Source organism: Oxyura jamaicensis, chromosome 4 (genome assembly GCF_011077185.1).
Source record: "Oxyura jamaicensis isolate SHBP4307 breed ruddy duck chromosome 4, BPBGC_Ojam_1.0, whole genome shotgun sequence".
In the NCBI taxonomy this organism is placed as follows: domain Eukaryota; kingdom Metazoa; phylum Chordata; class Aves; order Anseriformes; family Anatidae; genus Oxyura; species Oxyura jamaicensis.
The window spans coordinates 65,840,639-65,858,813 of NC_048896.1; the positions used below are offsets into that span (position 1 = coordinate 65,840,639).

The window sequence follows — 18,175 nt, forward strand, 5'->3', positions numbered from 1 at the left end:
AGGGAAGGGGGAGTTTGTTTGGATACCAGGGCAGAAAGAACTGGATTTTGTTGAGAGAGAAAGGCTCTGAAAGGACAAGGCAGATTTCATCAGCAGTTGAGGTGGGGGCATCAGTGCAGGTGTTTGTGCTCACCAGCGTGTCTTCCTCCCTGTGATCCATTAGTGCCAGCAGCAAGCATAATGCTCTAGGTACCATCCTTACTGTCTCCCTTCCTCCTTCCCCCCCTTTCATTTTCTTTCTCTCTTTCTCTCTCTTTTTTAGTGCACTTCCAGATAAATGCCAGTCATTTGGCCAGGGCTAACTCACAGAAGGTACAGCAGGCACAGATGGTACTAATGCATAAATGTAATCTAGTAAAAGGATGCCAACACCAACCCAGAAAAGGTTCCAAATAACTGCAGTGCACTTACAGGAATACAGTGATTGGCAAGGTGAAAGCTGAGATTTGCAAGAGCTTAGTGTTCCCTAATCAACAATAGAAATTCTATAACAAATGAGCATATTTATTTATTAATGTTAAAAACACACTTAATACCAAGATCTCTGGGCATATGTATAATAAAAATTCACCCAAACCCTGAACTCGTTACACAAATTACACTGATCAAAGTACAAGAAGGGAAAAAGGGAAAGGCAGATACTAAAAAACAAAGACCAGCACCATGTGCCCATTCCCCAGTGTTTCTCAGGAGAGCTCCTAAGAGGAAAGATGGGCAATGCAGACGTGCCTAACAGTCAAGGGATCTAGAGAGCGCCTGGGCAGTGACAGAAGGCAATCCCATGTGGGTAGCTCTGTAGACCAAATAACACCCTCAGGATTCAAGGCATAAAAAGACCCACACCAAATCCTTTTTCTGGTACCAACCACTAACTTAAGAAAAATGTACAGCAGAGAGGATACACACAGTTTGAGTGTCCCCACAGGACACTTCTCCTAGCCTCTAGGGAACATCAGCATCTCCACTAAGCACATCTGTAGCAGTGATTCCCCACAAGGAAGAAATATTTCAAAGAATGCAGAGCCAAACCACATAGCCCAGTCCACAAGGAAAATGGTGCAACTGCTGAAGGACTCGAGCAGTATCTCTGCAGTGCACACATCCTAGCGGCTGCTAGCACCATTGTGACAGGCCAGCTACTTTGTAGGCCTGAAAAGGAGCCCGTGGTAGACACCACATTGTCATAATGCAATCTGAGGACCAGCTTCTGACCCTATTTCCATGAGCTTTACACTGCTGACTTTAATGGAACTACTGCTGATTTTCAGAGAAGTGGTGCTTAAAAACTAGCAGTTGTTAACTCTAGTATTGCTACACCTGAGTTCGTACATGCCTCACTAGTGGAGGTAAGGAGAGCAGAGCTCATGATCAGTATAGTGTAGGACAAAAATATTCCTAATTTACAGACCTCTTGTAAAAGATTATGACAGAAACCTGCTGCATGTGTGCTGCCCACCCTGTCTTGCCTACTGAAATAGCTTCTTGTATGAGCACAATTCCTACATTCCTCTCTTCCTCTGCTGGCTCCTGATCTTCCACCACACAAGAGCTCTGCAGTTCAAGGGCTGCTCTGACCTGTGTCTGCTACAAGCAGCTGCAGCTCACCAGAGCTCCATCACTCCTTGCACCACATCTTTTCTGCGGTCTGTGTCCAAAGAAGAGGGTGAGCTTTTAATTTCTACAGAAGGAACAAGATGTGCAGCCCTTACCTGTAACAGTTTGTGGTCCTGGACAGAGGCACCAAGTCTTAAATGCTGGACTGCTGCAGAAATGAGTGTCACCACTGCAGCTTTGTCCCCCCTTTTATTAGCACCAGAAATAAGCACTGGGTACGGTAACGGACAAGTTATGGCAATCTCTTCTTGCAGATTTTCTGAGCCCTGAGCACAGCAGATCATGGGTCAATGACTAGGGCTTCAACCAGCTGTAATACTAGCAACAATAGCAATAAATTCACCCAGTTTGAATTATGCCTGGCATACAATTAATAGACATCTTTGCAAGTCAAGAGCAAAGCAGATTGACAGCGATGCATAAGAACATAAATCAGATAGCTTTATAAATTCTCCTCTTTCATAATCCAGAAGGTCTAAATCAGATGTGGTGCAGGCCACAGCAGAAAATACATCCTGTGGTCATTTTAATTATTGTGCCGTACAAGGATTTGGCTTTCACGAAGGGTTTAGGCCTTGGTTCAAGGCAGAGGATTCTGGAGCTGCCACTTCAACACCACTCTGTACGGAGAAGATTTGGTAGGGGGACAGGAGCGATGTCCAAATATCTGCAAAGTTGATGATTAGTAATCCATGTGAATGGAAACAAAAGCCTAATGATGTGCTGTGGGGTTTTGTCTGCGGGAAGGGGAGCTGACTCGTCGACATGTGCTGATTGTACCAGGGAAGCCGATGGGTTGAGGGGTCGGAAACAGCTTGGCGTTCACGTTCCTTACTGGGCCCAGTGGTCAATGTCATTAATGTTGAATTCATTATTACGGCAAAGGATCCAGCTATCAGATAGCACTGTAAAGGCTTCAGTTGGTGAAGTGACAGCTGGATCACAGTGGCATCTAGAGGGCTGTTACATGCAGTGTGCACGCAGGCATTCGTGAGGTTCCTGCTGCGGCTCTGTCTCTCCAGCTACGGAGCCATCTCAATCTCAGCAGTCACAACTGTGCCACAGCCGCACCCACCCGCCGTGCTGGGGGATTTCCAGGCTTCTCCCAAAGACAATTCACTTAAACTCTATCTACATCTTCCAGCAGATTGACATTTTTCACAGATTTTCTTAAGTAAGATTTTCCCCCACAGTAATAATGTGGTAGTTATTAAAAGGCAAAAATAATTATATATCATCCTAAATGTTCATCCTCTCTTTTCAAGTAATTATCATATGCTAGTCGGATGCTGTAAAATCAAAAGGGCCAGGCCCTGAACTGCGGTATGAATTCCATGTTTTTGCTGTGCTACAAGCTGAGAACGTGACCCCTGGATGACTCACAGACATAACAGTTGTAGAGCATCTGCTTCGTACTTACATGGGCTGTTCGGAGAGGATGATGTTTCTTCAGAAAAGGCTGTGTTAAAGAAGTGCGTTGGGAAGATGAGACTCTGGGAAGTGTCTGTAAAGGAAGAAGGTTTTAGGATGGGCTTGAAGGGGACTTTCCTCAGCTGATGTCATGATTGTGGAGGGAAGGAGTTGGAAGAAAATGGTTCTTCTGACAGTTATGGTTTATCTGTTGCCATCGACGATGTCAGAGAAAGATAAATTGCATTCTTTCCCCTTCAAATGGTTGCATGCAGGGGATGAAGGAATAATGGAGATGTTGGACTTCTGCGTGTGAGTTGCCATCTCTAGGAACTGTAAATTTCTGGTATTCTTGCCTTTTTCAATGAAAAAACTCCTGCGAATGCCAGGTTTTGATGTTTGTTGGCTTTAGTGGGCTTCTCTAAGATCCTCTTCTGATTTTACAAGGTTTGAAATTTTACGCATGTAGAAGCGTATTGTTCTCTTTCTTTTTTTCCCTATGAAAAGGTGCAGAGGACTCAAGAAATCCTTCCTGATGCTAACATGGGGAAGCCATTTGGCATGATAGTTAAGGCCTGACATCAATTTGGCTGCAGTCCTCCCATAATATAAATGGGGTCCCCCAGTAATACTTACTCCTGACAAGGATTCATCTCAGTACATTTAAAAGTTCAAAGAGGAAAGACACTTCTCAGAGAAAACAGCTCTATCTTCAGAGCTCCCCCTCCGCCTCCCTGCAGAGCTACTGCAGAAATACCCCAGAACAATACAGCAGATGCCACAGAAATTAAGGAAGAACTCTTGAAGCTTCACCTAGAAATAAAATCCCATGATCCTACACCCCCTGCCTTCTCACTCGGGGAGAGGGAACTCTCCCAGCACCAGCTCAGCTTAACGCTCTGGGCATCATGAGGGAAGAGGTGGCCCGGTTAGCGCGCCCCTTTGGGTGAGCATCAGTGCTGGGTTAGGTGTGTGCTGGGACACCCGCCAGAACAGAGATCACTTTCCCTCTGGCAGTGAGAACAAGCCCAAGCTGCCTTCCAAGGCATAATTAGATCTGAAGGAGCAGAGCCCTCCATTGGCAAGCACTTGCAATGGGAAAACATTAATGTGTCCTTCAGGAAAGCAGGGTCAAACCTTGCCAGGCCATGGTGTATTTCCATGGAGGCAGAAGCGCTGCAAGTGCGGGAGGCTTCCTGCCAAGGGGTCAGATGGAGAGAGCTGAGGCCCTCGCTCCACAGAACCCGTGACGGAGAAACAGGGACTCTGCAGGCCATTTCCACATCCTTTCCTTTTGCGTAAGCTATGCTTGCCTCGTCTGAGGAAAACAACAAACTCCTGCCCTCTAGAGACAGGAGACCTCCAGCTCTGCTGAATAAAATATTTGCCACAACCTCCTTTTGAAGCAGATGCTACAAATGCATACAGTTTTATTCTCCCCTAAGGCCCACACAACCAGCTCAGCAGCTCATCGTCCTCTCTTCTCCCAGACCTGGAAGGCCAACTCGCAGGAGAAGCAGCTTGTCACAACCACTCTTTTTCAAGGCAGTAGATTATTTGGAGAACTGCTGAATAAAGCAGTCACAGAAAACTTGGCAAAGGAAGATAAATCCCTCCCTTCCTCATTACCACGACCTGTCTGGGCAAGACAGCAAATGCTCACACTAGTTGAGTACTTTTTTCCCTTAACTTCCCCGGCTGCTGGCAATCCACTCCCCTTCTTGCCCTTCTCTGAAAACTGGTCAGGGCACAAGCTGTCTCCCTGTGGCATAAGTCACAGGGTGACTGGCACTCAGAAACACAAGCAGGGTACCAACCATAAGAATAACCGCAGCGCGTGCTGCTCCTACTGATGCTCACACCCCAAGCAGCCCCATGGAGCCCAGCTCCCTGCAGACACAGACGTGTAGCCGTGCAGTGCGTAGTGCAGTAGCAGTGTGTGTGCTGCTTGCGTTCAACCTAATTGCCAGGAGCACAGTGTGGAGGGGACTTTGTGGGTTACTCTTCTCAAGTTTTCCAAGGTGGGAAAAATGTCTTCAAAGTCTACCCCTGAATCGGTGCTCTCAAGTACTGTGAGTCTTGGTAGAAATGCTTCTTTCAGTGCCACACAGCATATTGAGCTACAAATCCTTTCAGTCCTGCTTTTCACAAGGTTACACCACTGGTAAACATGTACTTCCAAGCTTTTATTCACTGTAGCAACTGTGCGGAAATGTCCATATGTCCAGTTACAAAATAAGCGTTATTAGTGGGGGTGAAAAGCTGTTCTTAATAGCATTTTCCCAAAGCCGCCAGTGTACTAAAAATACTACAGATAATACCCCCCGATTCCTCACTGCACCAAGCATGTTCATTTACATCTGAGCAATGTACAAAGTGGTTACCAAGCCTTGCCAGATCATAACAGCAGCATTTTGTACGCACGCACGTGCGACTAGTGACTGTTTGCTCCAAACAGCAAACCGTGCCAACATGAGACTTACCAAACCACATGCATAAGTCAGGGGTATTTGGGGAAACAAACAAATCAGATCTTCGCAGCTTTGCTGAACAGTAGTGAACACTGAATCAGGACCACATCAGATATAACACATCAGTGGGTTTAAGACACCCACAGGGCTTCTCTCCACAAAGTAGTACTTACATTAACGTAACAGTTTGAGGAAGATGGCTACAAACAAGCTAAGTATTTTCCTGCAAGAAACATTTTTTGACACAGCAGCTACAGACACCTGGCCATCCATTATGCACTTGATGTATTTGGTGACATCTTTAAAACACCTATTTTGAACCTTTTACTGGCAGTTTTTGGCCTATACTCTAAAATGCAGTAGTTATTTGGTGCAGAAAAAAGGGAACTACCATTTAAAAGAAATTCATGTTGTCCTCCTTTTTGCACTCGGCTCTCATTTTACTCGCCCTCACCTAAAGCAAGACCAAGGGACGAGAGCTGGGCCTGAAGTCAGACTCAGCTACTGAGGTATCTGTACCTGTGCTGGCACATTCTCCTCAAAGCAGTCAGATGCTGCCAGTTCTCATCCTGAAACAACTGTTCTTGAAATTTGGATACGTGTCTTCTGAAAACTGACCTACATGGCTGCCAGATTGCTTGGAAAGATCGTGAGGTGCATGCACACATGCTAAGGAGGCTACATTACATAAATATGAGAATAATAAACAAGTTATATGACATTCCACTTATCTCAAGTTACTGAAGAAATTCAATAGTGTAAAAAAGTCCTCCTAAGGTTAAAAATATGTAGCACTATTTGCCTGTACTTTGTTTCTACTTTGTTTCTGTGGTTGCTCTTTTGGGTGGATTTTGAGCATATCCAGTGTTGCTGCTGGGGTTCAGAGCTTACCTCATCTGGGTCAGTGACGTTTCAGCAATAGGCTAAGTAATTTTGGGGAGGAAGACAACTTGGGCAGCCCTAGAAATGCTCCTAATATCTATATCAGTAATAATATTTTCTGCAGTAATAATGCCAGTTCCTCAAAGAGATTAATTGCTGATTTATTCTGTGAAAAAAAATGATACTTCCAGCGGTGTATAGCACTGCGAGTCGTCTTTTCCCATGCTAAATACCCATCACCGCAGCACGCTTTGCCGCTGCCGACTGGGACTTCTGCACTTGCAATGTGTGCGGCTGCTGAACGGCACCGCTTCAGGACGGTAGTCAGTGAGCACACAGCCCCTGCGATGTGGTATGGGTTGTCTTCTGTGGGTAGTAATCCAACATGTGCAAGGACAGGAAAATAACAACTTAAAGTGGTTTTGCTTTATATCAGCAAAATACATAAAATAAACATGCTAATAGCAACGCACATCTGCAGAGATGAGGTTTTAGAACTGAGAGCCTGGCAACAGAGCATACAGGTTTCTGTCAGCAAATTCCTGCAATGTTCTGAGCTTCCCAGATCTCTGGGACGAGGGATTTCCTGATTGTCAGGGACAAAGAGCAAGCACACAAGAAAAAGAGATGCCAGCGTAAGTCTCTGAATGCTATTTAGGCCTGCACGGGACACGGGTGGGTTAGCAAGCGCTCTCCAAAGTAAACATATAAATCAGCCATCTTTAAAATATATAAATATAAATATAAACTTAACTTCAGTTGTATGCTCCAGCTTGTCAATGGATATTTATGAGGTGAGTGTAATGCTGTAACGGTTATAGCAGTGAAATACATCCGAGCAGGGGAGCTAGTAAAGAAGCACACGAACGTTAATGCCAGTAGAATTTTAATGCCCAGGAGATGGGGGCAAGGTGACACGAGCCGTAGTTAACACTGCTTTAGCTGGCTATGGTGAGACACGATCAGCCAGGTCTGTTTCCAAAGGCTGCAGCGCAGTGGGTTTGGCGTGCAAACCCGTCACAGGTTTGTCAGCACGAGCTGTTGTCTGTGTGCCCCTCTGGTACTGGGCTGTGCTGAGGGCAGGCAGCGGGACTTCTCCAGTAAGGAAATCCCCACTACCATGCGGCTCCTGCTGCCAGACTCAGAGGAAGGTGTTGCCAGTGCTGTCATCTCAGCACCTACTTTGAATCCCCACCGGTTTTGTTCCTTTAAAATGCCCATTTATTGTCACCACTACGTGCAAGCCTGCAGGCCAGGAGCACAGGTAGGAGTTTATTTATTATACCAGTAAGGGAGTTAATGATTCCAAAGAGGTTTGGAAAGCAGGAAATTGCCTGTTCACTTGTATTACTGCAAAGAAGAAAAGGTTTATGCAGTCCAGTTCTTTACTGAAAAGCTACAGGGGAGAACCTCACACTCGGAACTTTGACTCCTTCTAGAGGCACACCACAGGGAAACGAAGCTTAGGAGGAAACAGAATCAGGTAAACCAGGTTCTCATCTGAGGGCCCCACTGGCATCTACAGTCTCAGCAGACTGTAGCAGAGAGCTGTTGCGAGACAGCTTTGTGAGGAGCAACAAACCTGGGCTCACAGGGCTGCACTGATCACAGGGCAGAAAGATGCCCTGACAATGCTGTAAAGACAGGGCCAACATAAACGACATCACTTAATACTCCTCTCAGGAGTGCCATTATTCTAAAACCCCCTCCCTCACGGCTCTGCAAGCGCTGAACAACAGGGCTGGAGGGCGCAGAGCTCACGTGTGCCATATAAAAGACAACTCCCAAAAGGGTATGTTCTCTTTATGGAGACCCTTCAGCCGTGGGTAAGAAATAAGCACACGATTCTCAGCCTCTGCTGAGACACTGTACTGACAGACATTGTAGGATCTTGATCCTCCAGCTGCAAATTGAGCCAATCTTTTATGAAAGCATGTATTACAGAGGGCGGTACAAAAGACATCTGTTCTGGACAAAAGATAGCTTAAGTGCTACTTCAGAAAATGCAGTTGTTCTTATCAGTCCTAAGTCGGATGCTGAACAATTAAGCAGTGTACAGGGAACCTTTACCTACATGTATGCAGTTACTCAGCATGCTACAGAACCAAGTCACATGCAAGGATGATGCACAGGTGACAATGTACACAGCACAGGCTGGCTGGCTGGGTATCATAAATGTCCCATCTCCAGCCTCCCTGATTTCACAGACTGCTTCACATGCTCTTTCTCAGTTACAGAAGAATGCTGTAAGTGAAGCCACACACACACACCAATACCACCAAAAAACAACAGCCAGAGATCTGAGCGGTAGTATGTTAGGAGCTACCCCCAATCCCTATGACTACCCAGAGCAGCCAGCTATTTCAGTGCTTAGCAAATGATTTCATGTCTTACTCTGAATTGAGGACATTCTGTCCCTCTTCTGTTCCCCTTATGGTTTAGTGGGTAATATTGGTGGTAGGGGGATGGTTAGACTGGAGGTCTTTTCCAACCTTAATGTCTCTATGATTCTACAATTAAATTTTTTGTGTTAAACTGCTTACAGTTCTCAGGTAATTCAAGCCTGTCAGCTGAGTAGCATTTGGAGGATGTCAGTGGTGAATGACCCATAGCCTCCAAGGAGACCCCACACCTCACTGGGATCTTGTTATAGCACTGAGCAGTTGACACCGGGTTCAAGGTTTTATCTGGAGATCCTGACTTCCTTTAATTGCATCCTTAGTAATTACCAAAGGAGAGCAAACCATCAAACTTAAAACACTTGTTATCTGCCCCTTAAATAACGACTCATTTTGGAAAAGTCGTTTCCATGCAGTGAGTCCCTTTGGTTCAGAAAGCAATGATTAGTATGTCTCATGCAAGTACCAAAACCAGAGCATGCTGGAAAACAGAAGAGCAGTTTTTTGCTGAATTTCAGCCTTAGCAGGAGTACTGTGAGGGCTGCTGTTACTGTTTTGGCAAATGCAGTACACGTTTCAGATACAAAGAAAAGAGCCCGTACATCCATATCTGTGCATTTGTCTCTCCTTTGCATATATCATATACTAAAAAAGATGCTTCTCAAAAAGCTCTATGCACTCCAGATGGTACTTAATAACAGAAAAAAATATACTCTGGCATGACTCAAAGCAACAAAACTGCCCAGCCTATTGGGCATCTGTGGAGTTGCCATCCAGCTCCCCCCAGCCCAGGCCCACCCTGCAGTGCCTTCCTAGCCAGTACAATGAAATGGGGGAAAGGAAGGGTCAAGAGCTTTGCCAGCCTGCGACCTCATTAAGAACTCCACATCAGCCTAAACAAATACAGCGCGCACAGCTTCGGTGACGGCCAGCCATCATACCATTGCTCATTTCAAGTCTACTATTAGACCTTGCCATTAATCACCTCCAGGAGAGCATCGCCTCTCACTCTCACCCCTGCACATTCCAGAACACATTTTGCTGAGCATTGTTTCTTCTGTCTGTGGTATTTGAAGGGAGGAAAAACAAAACAAAACCCAAGCCCAATGGACTCTTAAATGTTTGACCAGGACAAAGATTTACGGGTGAACATCTTTGCAGGATGAAACTGAAAATGCAGAAACTCTGCAGCCCAGTTTGAAAAAAATGCAGGAGGAAAGCAGAACCCGTTTGTCTCTGTAGATTACCCAGGAGCTATGCTGTGAATATCCATAGAGCGCTGGGAACGTGGAGGGCCAGCTCTGGCAGTGCGGGAAGTGGGCACAGCTCCAGAGGAGCCTGTAAAGTTTCCTCCACTTCCTCCACCAAAGAGCCCAGTGTTGGGTTACAGATGGTTGGAAAGCAGCGTATGTTTGCTCACACATGCACACACACAAATTAAAGTGCTTCTCATACCTATCTAGCCAACATCAACAGATGAGTTCCAGGCTCATAGCACAGTGCAGTCCAAAAGGCATCCTCCAAATGCTGAGTGCACTGCTCCAGCAGGGCTGTACAGGCTCGCAGAAGGTCACAGAGCAGGAGGAAGCATGGCCATTTCGGCAGACACCTCTTGGACTTTTTTTTTTTTACATTGCCACATGAGGATCTATCCTGCAGTCTACTAGGAGCATCCCCTTCCTTTAATATTGGGTGCCCCGCAAGGCCTTTAATTTATCTTGGTTGCTCAGTAAGTTAAATTCTGTAAGATAATCAACAATGTAATAAATGACTTCAGCGTAACATAAAAATATTCCTTCTTATATAAAAACCTGAGCTGTAGATTTTTCTCTCTCTATTTTTCAACTAAAATACCATATTCTTCGCCTGTGGTTCCTGCAGTGCATCTTCAAGCATTTCATAGTTAAGGGTTTTCTTTTCTGCTGAATCTGGTGCGTTGACATAACCCCATATTCCACACGAAGATCACAGAATGCTTGCATAACTCATTTTTTAATTACTCTAGCCCTAAAATACTAATTTAGTTTAATTTTATACTGACTACATGTTGGTATTGTTAAGGTTTATGATCCAGTGATTTACAAGGCATGATACATCTGAATTCAAATTGGTTGTATTGATTGTTTAATTGAGTACGGGGACATGAGTGTAACATTAAGTCACCACACTGTCCGACCATGGTAATGCTAGGATGGTAATTCGCAGGTTTTATTAGTTACATAGAACAAACGTTTTAATTCTGAAGGCCAAAAATAGATAAATCTACTGTTTAGTAAATAGCACTTCTAGTGATATAAATAGTCCTTTTTGTAAAGTTCAGATTAAACAGAATAGAAATTCAATATTCTGTTTCTAAGAGCTGAAATAGATACCACTACACAGGGAGTTCTGAATTTGATTAGAGAAACACCTTACACGAGTATGAATCTTTTTCCCAAAACCAACTTGCACAAAGACAGCGATGCTGGTTATATCACATGCACCCTGATTTGCAGTTGATGAATACCTACAGGCTTAGAGTGATGAATCCTTAACAGAGTTAAACATTAGTCTTTCACCTTCTTCAGTTTGCTCATCTATAAATTGAGAGCAGCTCAATCAGAACTAAATACCTTCCTCTGCTTGCCACATTCCACCACATCTCAAAGAATAACACAGCACCAGGGGCTTTGCTTGGGGGGAATCTCCAGGCCAATAAGAGGCCAGATTTGTAGAGTATGCAGGTTTCGAGATCTGCCCTTGAGATGGGTTACATCTGGGTGACCACAGGTTCCTTTTCCTTTTCTTCTCCTTTCTCCCCCAGTAAGGAGGCTGGGGATAGAGATGATGGGAAGGAAGGAAGTGAGGAGCAGTAATGCCAATTGCTTATTTTCTATTTAGGGATCTTTTCTGTCCCTCCTGGAAGAAAACAGCCTCTAGGCCAGCATTTAGTGGAAATAAATATGTACATGAATCAAACTGTGGCAAGCTGAGAGCAAGAAAAAGGCTTACTGATACACATTTATCTATTTTTGCTAATATAATATTAAAGGTGTATATGGTAATTGTGCAAGTTAGTGTGTTAAATTGCATGTGTGATGAGAGCTCAAAGCCCTTTACATTGGCTTGAATGCTAGTTTTTAATGCATTTCATGGGTAGGTACTGTGAAGCCACGCACCTTGTCACATCCCATTACCTAAACGCAAAAGCTGTTCTCTACGATACTGGCATGCAATATTTGCTGTTCCGTTAATGACACCACAGTGGTCCTGACCTTCTCATTAATTAGCGCTTTCAGCATGTTTCCCAACATCCTGATTTCAGCTCTGTCTTCTGCGAGCATCACATTTGTGTACAAAAAAATGACGTCTTAAACAGGAGGCTTTGCTTTTATCAGAAATTCCTCATCCTCCAGTCCCCTTAAGTAAAGGAGTAGTCCAGGTTGCCAGAACGGACACTCACACATGTAAGAACAATCTGATCATACATCAAACATACTAACAATGCCTACAGGTGGGTTCAGACTGGCAGTTACTCAACCTTTGGTTAAAAAAAAACAAACACAAAACATGACAAGAACTTCTTCCAAAAACCTTGTAACCCTGACTAGAGGCTGGCAGAGAACATGTGTTTACAACACAGTGTTGGTAACAAGACTGCAAGGCACAAGTTCTCCCTATTTTTCTTTACATAGTTCTTCAACTAGCAATCCTTTCTACATCCACAGAACACCACTTTCCCTAGAATTAAGGGGCTAATTTAATGCCCCGTTAGTGGTATTTGTTGTATAGTTCATGAATGCCATTTTAATGAACTAGAAAACCACCCAGCTCCTCTTAACACACTGCACTTAACCACATCACGCAGCCAGGCCTTGAAAAACATATTTTTCCTTCAGTGATGACTGTAGACCTCAGGTAAAGCGTTGAGCCACTGAAATGCCTTCTAAACAAAAGATAAATGCAAAACCAAAATGATTAATCTTCAAATCATTTGCCCAAAAATGAAATAAAGTCATGCACTGGTAACTATGTTCAAAGAACTGTGAGAAAGCTACAAATGAAAGCAGAACGTTTGCACTGACAGGTAAATTGCAATGTTAATTTACACTATGGGAGAAACACTGCAACTCCCCCGTTACCTGTTTTCTAAAGATGTTTTGCAGTGTCTGTCTTTTGCATTATGGTATCAACTCAGAAGAAAATCCTTGTTGTCAGGGTATATTTAATGTTCACTTTGTCATCAGAAGTGCTTGAGTTGCAAAGCATTTGTGGATTTTATCCTCCAAAAATACTTTGCTTCTACCGCAGAATTCATTTTGATATGCTTAATTTGAAAAAAATCAAATGTAAAGGCCCATAAAGATGTACCATGCCTTTTTACTTTGCCTTTAATGGAATCTCTTAGTGCTCCTGGTTTATCTCTTTGCATCTCTTCTGCATTTATAATCCAGATGGTAGCAGCTAGAAGTTAGCACAATTACCCAACCTAGCTACTCACCACTTCTGTATTTATCATACAGTTGACAGGAAGTAGGATTATTAGAATGGCATTAGGAAAAAAAAAATCCTTGATCTGTCCCGCACTGTGCATTCAGTCCTGCGGTCCATCTAGAAAATGCTGCCCCTTTCACACCAGTCAAGGGCAGGTGTCAACAGAGCCCTGATTGAGTAATACCAAATAGCACTTGTGTGTAATTGTCCCCCGCTGTTACCAATAAAACATCTAGCTCAAAATAAATACATGGAAGTAGTATGAAATTCAGGCCTAATTTCGTTTGATGCCATAATCTCCTGTGTTTAAATAGAAAGTAGTTATTTTCCCCCAAAATATGCATCATTAAATAGGATTCAAGAAATAAGCATGGCTCCATACTGCAAAACTAGCAGAGTTTGATTGGCACCATCTTTTAAAGGTCCCTTAGAAGCTGCCTTATAGGCACCACAGTTAACTGGAAGTCATTGAGTAGGAAATGAAAGGAGCAGAGAAAAGAAAATATCCCCAGCTTTTTTCCTATTCTAATTTCCTCAAAAACAAAAACAAAAAACCACCATCAATTAGTTGAGGAGACTTCCAAGTAAGATCCCTCTCACCTCCATGAAACCTGCCCACCTGCGTGCGTTTGCAAATCTCCCCTACAGCAAAGAGGTGCAGCAGGCTGGCAGAGAAGGGGAGCACTGGTGCAGGACCCCCGCGTGAGGTGGGCGCCCAGCTCCTGCAGTGAGCGGCACCACTGAGGTGCGAGCAGGAAACGGTGCCTCGGCTGGGCAAGCCACCTCCCATGGTCCTTACCAACCACCAATGCCTGACTCAGTGCTGTGCAGCCTACCCCAATGAGAGACTTTGTAATTAGTGACAAATTAATGACGAAACATTCAGTAGGTCTTCGCTAATCCTCCCGCATGCTCCTTCAGGCAGTGCATAGTACTTGCACGTGCCTTGGAGAATGACTTGCTCTGCGTGGAGATGCCCTGGCCAAAGGCACGATCAATACAGGCTGTCCTTGTCCATCATGGAAAGAAAAGGTGCAGTGCCCAGAAAGGCTGCCCAAGTGAGGAGCTGTTCTGCTGAGAGCACTCCTGAATTCAGAAACCAGTGATCAGTGTGGAGCTCGGGACTTCAACTAAGCTCTGAGAATGGGCATTTCTTCAGTGCTTCTCAAATCAGTAAAAAGGGGTTATGAGCTTCGCTAGTGGATTTGACTCACATCCAGCTACACCAAAAACCGTCACCTGTAAGGACCCACTTACAGGAGAAGGGTATTCACTCAGGTATGACATCATGAGAACTGGTGCACAGCGATGTTAAGCTCATCAGAAGATACCTTGGAGGTGCAGAGCTGGGGTTACTGCTAATAAGTGCAAGTGCAAGTCAGCAGCTGCTCCGCTAACCAAGTCACGTTTATCTGCACTGGGCTGTGTGAGGATTTGGCTCAGTGGAGTGAGACTCTGTCTTCGCTATGATATTCCTTTAATGTGTGTTTAGATAGGTTTTATTTTGCTCCCAGAAGTTTCTGGGAATTTCAGATTGGTAAATTATCCTCACAGAAGACCTCAGAGCATTCAAAGTGTGTCTTCTGTGTCATCACTGCTTACCTAACAACCTAAATTTCTAAGTCAAATGTAGCACACTTACTCTGGGTAATTTCCATTAATTCTTAAAATGTTTTTCATGGGTATGTTATTTTCACAAACATCTGAATTTAAATTACAGCCTTCCTTCAGTATGTAATATTCAGCATTTAAAAGTCTTGGTTGCATTCATTACTTCACCCACCAATAACAGCTTCTCACTTTTTCCCCCCAGGGCCGATGTATTAACTTCACCCGAGTTCAGTCTCAGTAGAAGAGGAGAAGAGGATACAAGGAGGATATACAGCCCCATTGCCACTTTTCAACCAAGCAGAGAGAACTGAGCACTGCCCCGTGTTTCTTGGATGAAGCCTCAACTCAGAAGGTTTCTGCATTCCCCCCTTCCAGGAGCCAGCATTGCTGTGCCAAGCTCTTATGTTTCACCACTGTGCACTCCTGCTCTGTGACTTGCGACAGTGACAAGCAGCATTGACTTGCATGCCTCTGCTTTCGTAGAATACAAAGGGAGAATACAGACAACCAAAGATAATAATGTTTTTTTACTTTCGTTATTTTTTTAAGGACTACAGATTCTCAGGACATAATGTGCTTTTAGCAGAGATGCAGAGTTTCTCAGATGCGAGGATGGCACGTGTTATGTAAATAGGGACTGCTTGCCAAAGGCGGAGGATAAAGCTTCCCACCAGGCTAAGCAAACGCAAGAGTTCACTGCCTTACAGCGATGTCAGATCACAAAACCCTCCTGAGTCTCCCATCGCATTGTGCCTTACGGGAACCTTCTGACTGGAAATCTTGTCATTCTAACACTGAAAAGTGCACACGCATGACAAAATGTAGACAGGATGCCTCAAGGTATTGGTAGCAAGCAAGACTTTGCCCTTTAGTTTTTGAAGACACCTTTCTTTCATTATGCACCCGGGACAGGAAGAAAATTAATAGAGCGTTATTCCACGGGAAGACAGCCTGTAACCAGAGATCTTGAGCGGAGTTGGAGGGACTGATGCTTCAAGACCTTGACACTGTGGCTGGTGTTTTTTCCCCTTTCCTGCATTCGAAGTTCAGTAGCGCATAAAACATCATCATCTATAAACATACCTAGCACTAGTAGGCTAATGTATTATTTTTTAAAAAATTAAAAAAGCAGTAGCCACTAAGCTGGTATCTCAGGGTTTCCCCCCCCGAATCTCCAAGGGCTCTTCAGCGTCACAAGCCAGCAACTCTCTTTGCATGAGAATTTCAAAGTTTAATTAATATAATTAAAGGCAACAGCAAGCAGCAGCCTGTGAAGATTTTGCTCATCTTTTTTATGCCTTTTGACATTGAATGACCTATTACTGTATGTGCATTACTTGGTTTTCAATGGGGCACCGAGCATTGGTTGAGATTCAGCAGTGGAAAAAGACCTCCTTCCATCAATTTAGAAATTAAATTTACAGGAGCGCCGGCCATCACAAAACATTGACAATCTATGTATTATAATTTTTTAGAAAAACCAGTGTCGTGTCACGTCGACGATGCCAAATTATGTTAGCGTGAGCGGAAACACTGTGGGGGAGGAAGGAGGGAGCAGCTGAAGAAAAAGGCTCAAATGATCCAGTCACTTTCGATACTGTACTTCAGATGCAAAATGGATATTCGAGTCGAAACCTGACAAAGCGCGCCTGCTTTGATGGGAACTGGTATAGACAATGACCAGTGGCTGGGTCAGTGGGATGTCTCTCTGCGAGCAGGGAGGCTTATCAAATGACACTAAAAATAAGTTCAACAACCATCACGTTTGAGGGGAAAAGGCGAACATTTCACATTTGGTGGGCATGAATGTGTGCAAGATGGAAAGAGCAATGCGATGCATCCTGGTCTAATTATCTCCTTTGTGCTCTTCACTGAAATTGCAAGGGACATAAATAATTCTTTTGGTCGATGTCCAAGTTCGTGGCACCGCCCAAAGAAGCCTACACATGTATCCACTCGCTTACATCTTTTGCTTGAGTTTATTTATGTCACTGGTAGCCTCATCATCAACAATCATGTGTGCACATTATGCTATGAATAAAACGATTACCTAAGTTTGCGATCATTTCTTCTTCTCCCCCCTAGTCCTGCGTCCTCTTCACAAATTACACCTTCACTTTGCCAGCTGCACAGCCACCCTTGACCCCAGCTTCAACAGACAGACCACCATCTTGCGGCATCGCGCGGTGTGCCGGAAAGCCAGTGGCAGCCCAACGCGGGGGCTGCTGACTGTCCCACAGTTAAGACACACCAGACACCAGTACGTACAGTATGCAGCATCAGTAATGGAAGCAGAGCGATGAAGCACCCGCAGAGATGGCTCGCCGCTACTGTACCTAGGGCAACTGCAGCTCTGATACCGATGGCTGTTGGTTGGGGATGGTCTAGCACAGTGGGGGAACAGAAACTGATTTTACCCATGAAGCCCACCCATCAACAAGTCCTTAGTTTCTGTCAAGCGACTGACTAAACCTCTGCGTCTCCTCAAGCCAAACTTGAGATGGAGAACCCAAACTAAGTAGGCTTGCTAGGACGCAAGGCGTTCCACATCATTCCTCACAATGCTGTAGCAGTCCAGGCACAAACACTGATCTCATCAGACAAAGTTATGAACTCTTCTGCTCACTTTTACTTTTTTTTTCCTCCATTTTTAATATAAACGCTGTGCTTCTTTTGAGTTAACTCTGCAATTTTCAGCATGTATTTTGAGCAGTGCATTGTGTAACAGGAAAACATGCATATGAAGAGGATTTTTTCCTCACATATATCTGTTGTCTCTCAGAGAATATTTATAACAAACAGAGCCACAGAAATGGAAATCTACTCATAATCTTTTGTCCTCTATAGCTGTCTATCCATATTCATTAGAAACTGTGGAATGTGCAATTTTTCACAGAATGGTTGATACCAAGCAAAAACGTATTTCAGGTATCTACAATGATTTTCCCTTCTAATTGGCATGATATTACACTATGTTACACTTTCCATTTAGCTGAAGATGATACCCTTAGAGTTTCATTATTATACAGTGCAGAATATCTGTCACAAATAATACTGGGGAGGGGCAAGAGGCACAGGGTAATAATGGTTTAAAATCCACTGATTCAAACTGACACAAAGTAAGACTTATCTGGCATGATAGCTTAAAATGCTTGAGAAAAACGTAATCGGTAGGTTTAATGCAGTGCGTCCCCTGTACTGTTTCACACCTTGGGTATCTCCTTACAAAAAGACCATGTCCTGATAATGGCTTTTCCGTCTATTTGAGCCTGCCTAACCCAACCTAATAGCATCTTGAAAAGATACATTAGCATG

The 18,175-nt window shown here is 44.1% G+C and overlaps 1 protein-coding gene across 1 annotated transcript in view; it reads left to right on the plus strand.

The window, feature by feature from the left end:
* The window catches only part of ANTXR2 (ANTXR cell adhesion molecule 2), a 110,961-nt gene extending 94,047 nt beyond the window's left edge, over positions 1–16,914 (plus strand). Inside the window, exon 17 of the mRNA XM_035323979.1 lies at positions 15,063–16,914. Coding sequence (XP_035179870.1) covers positions 15,063–15,101 — 39 coding nt within the window. The 3' untranslated portion in view covers positions 15,102–16,914. The remainder of the gene's footprint in view (positions 1–15,062) is intronic.
* Positions 16,915–18,175: the final 1,261 nt, after the last annotated feature.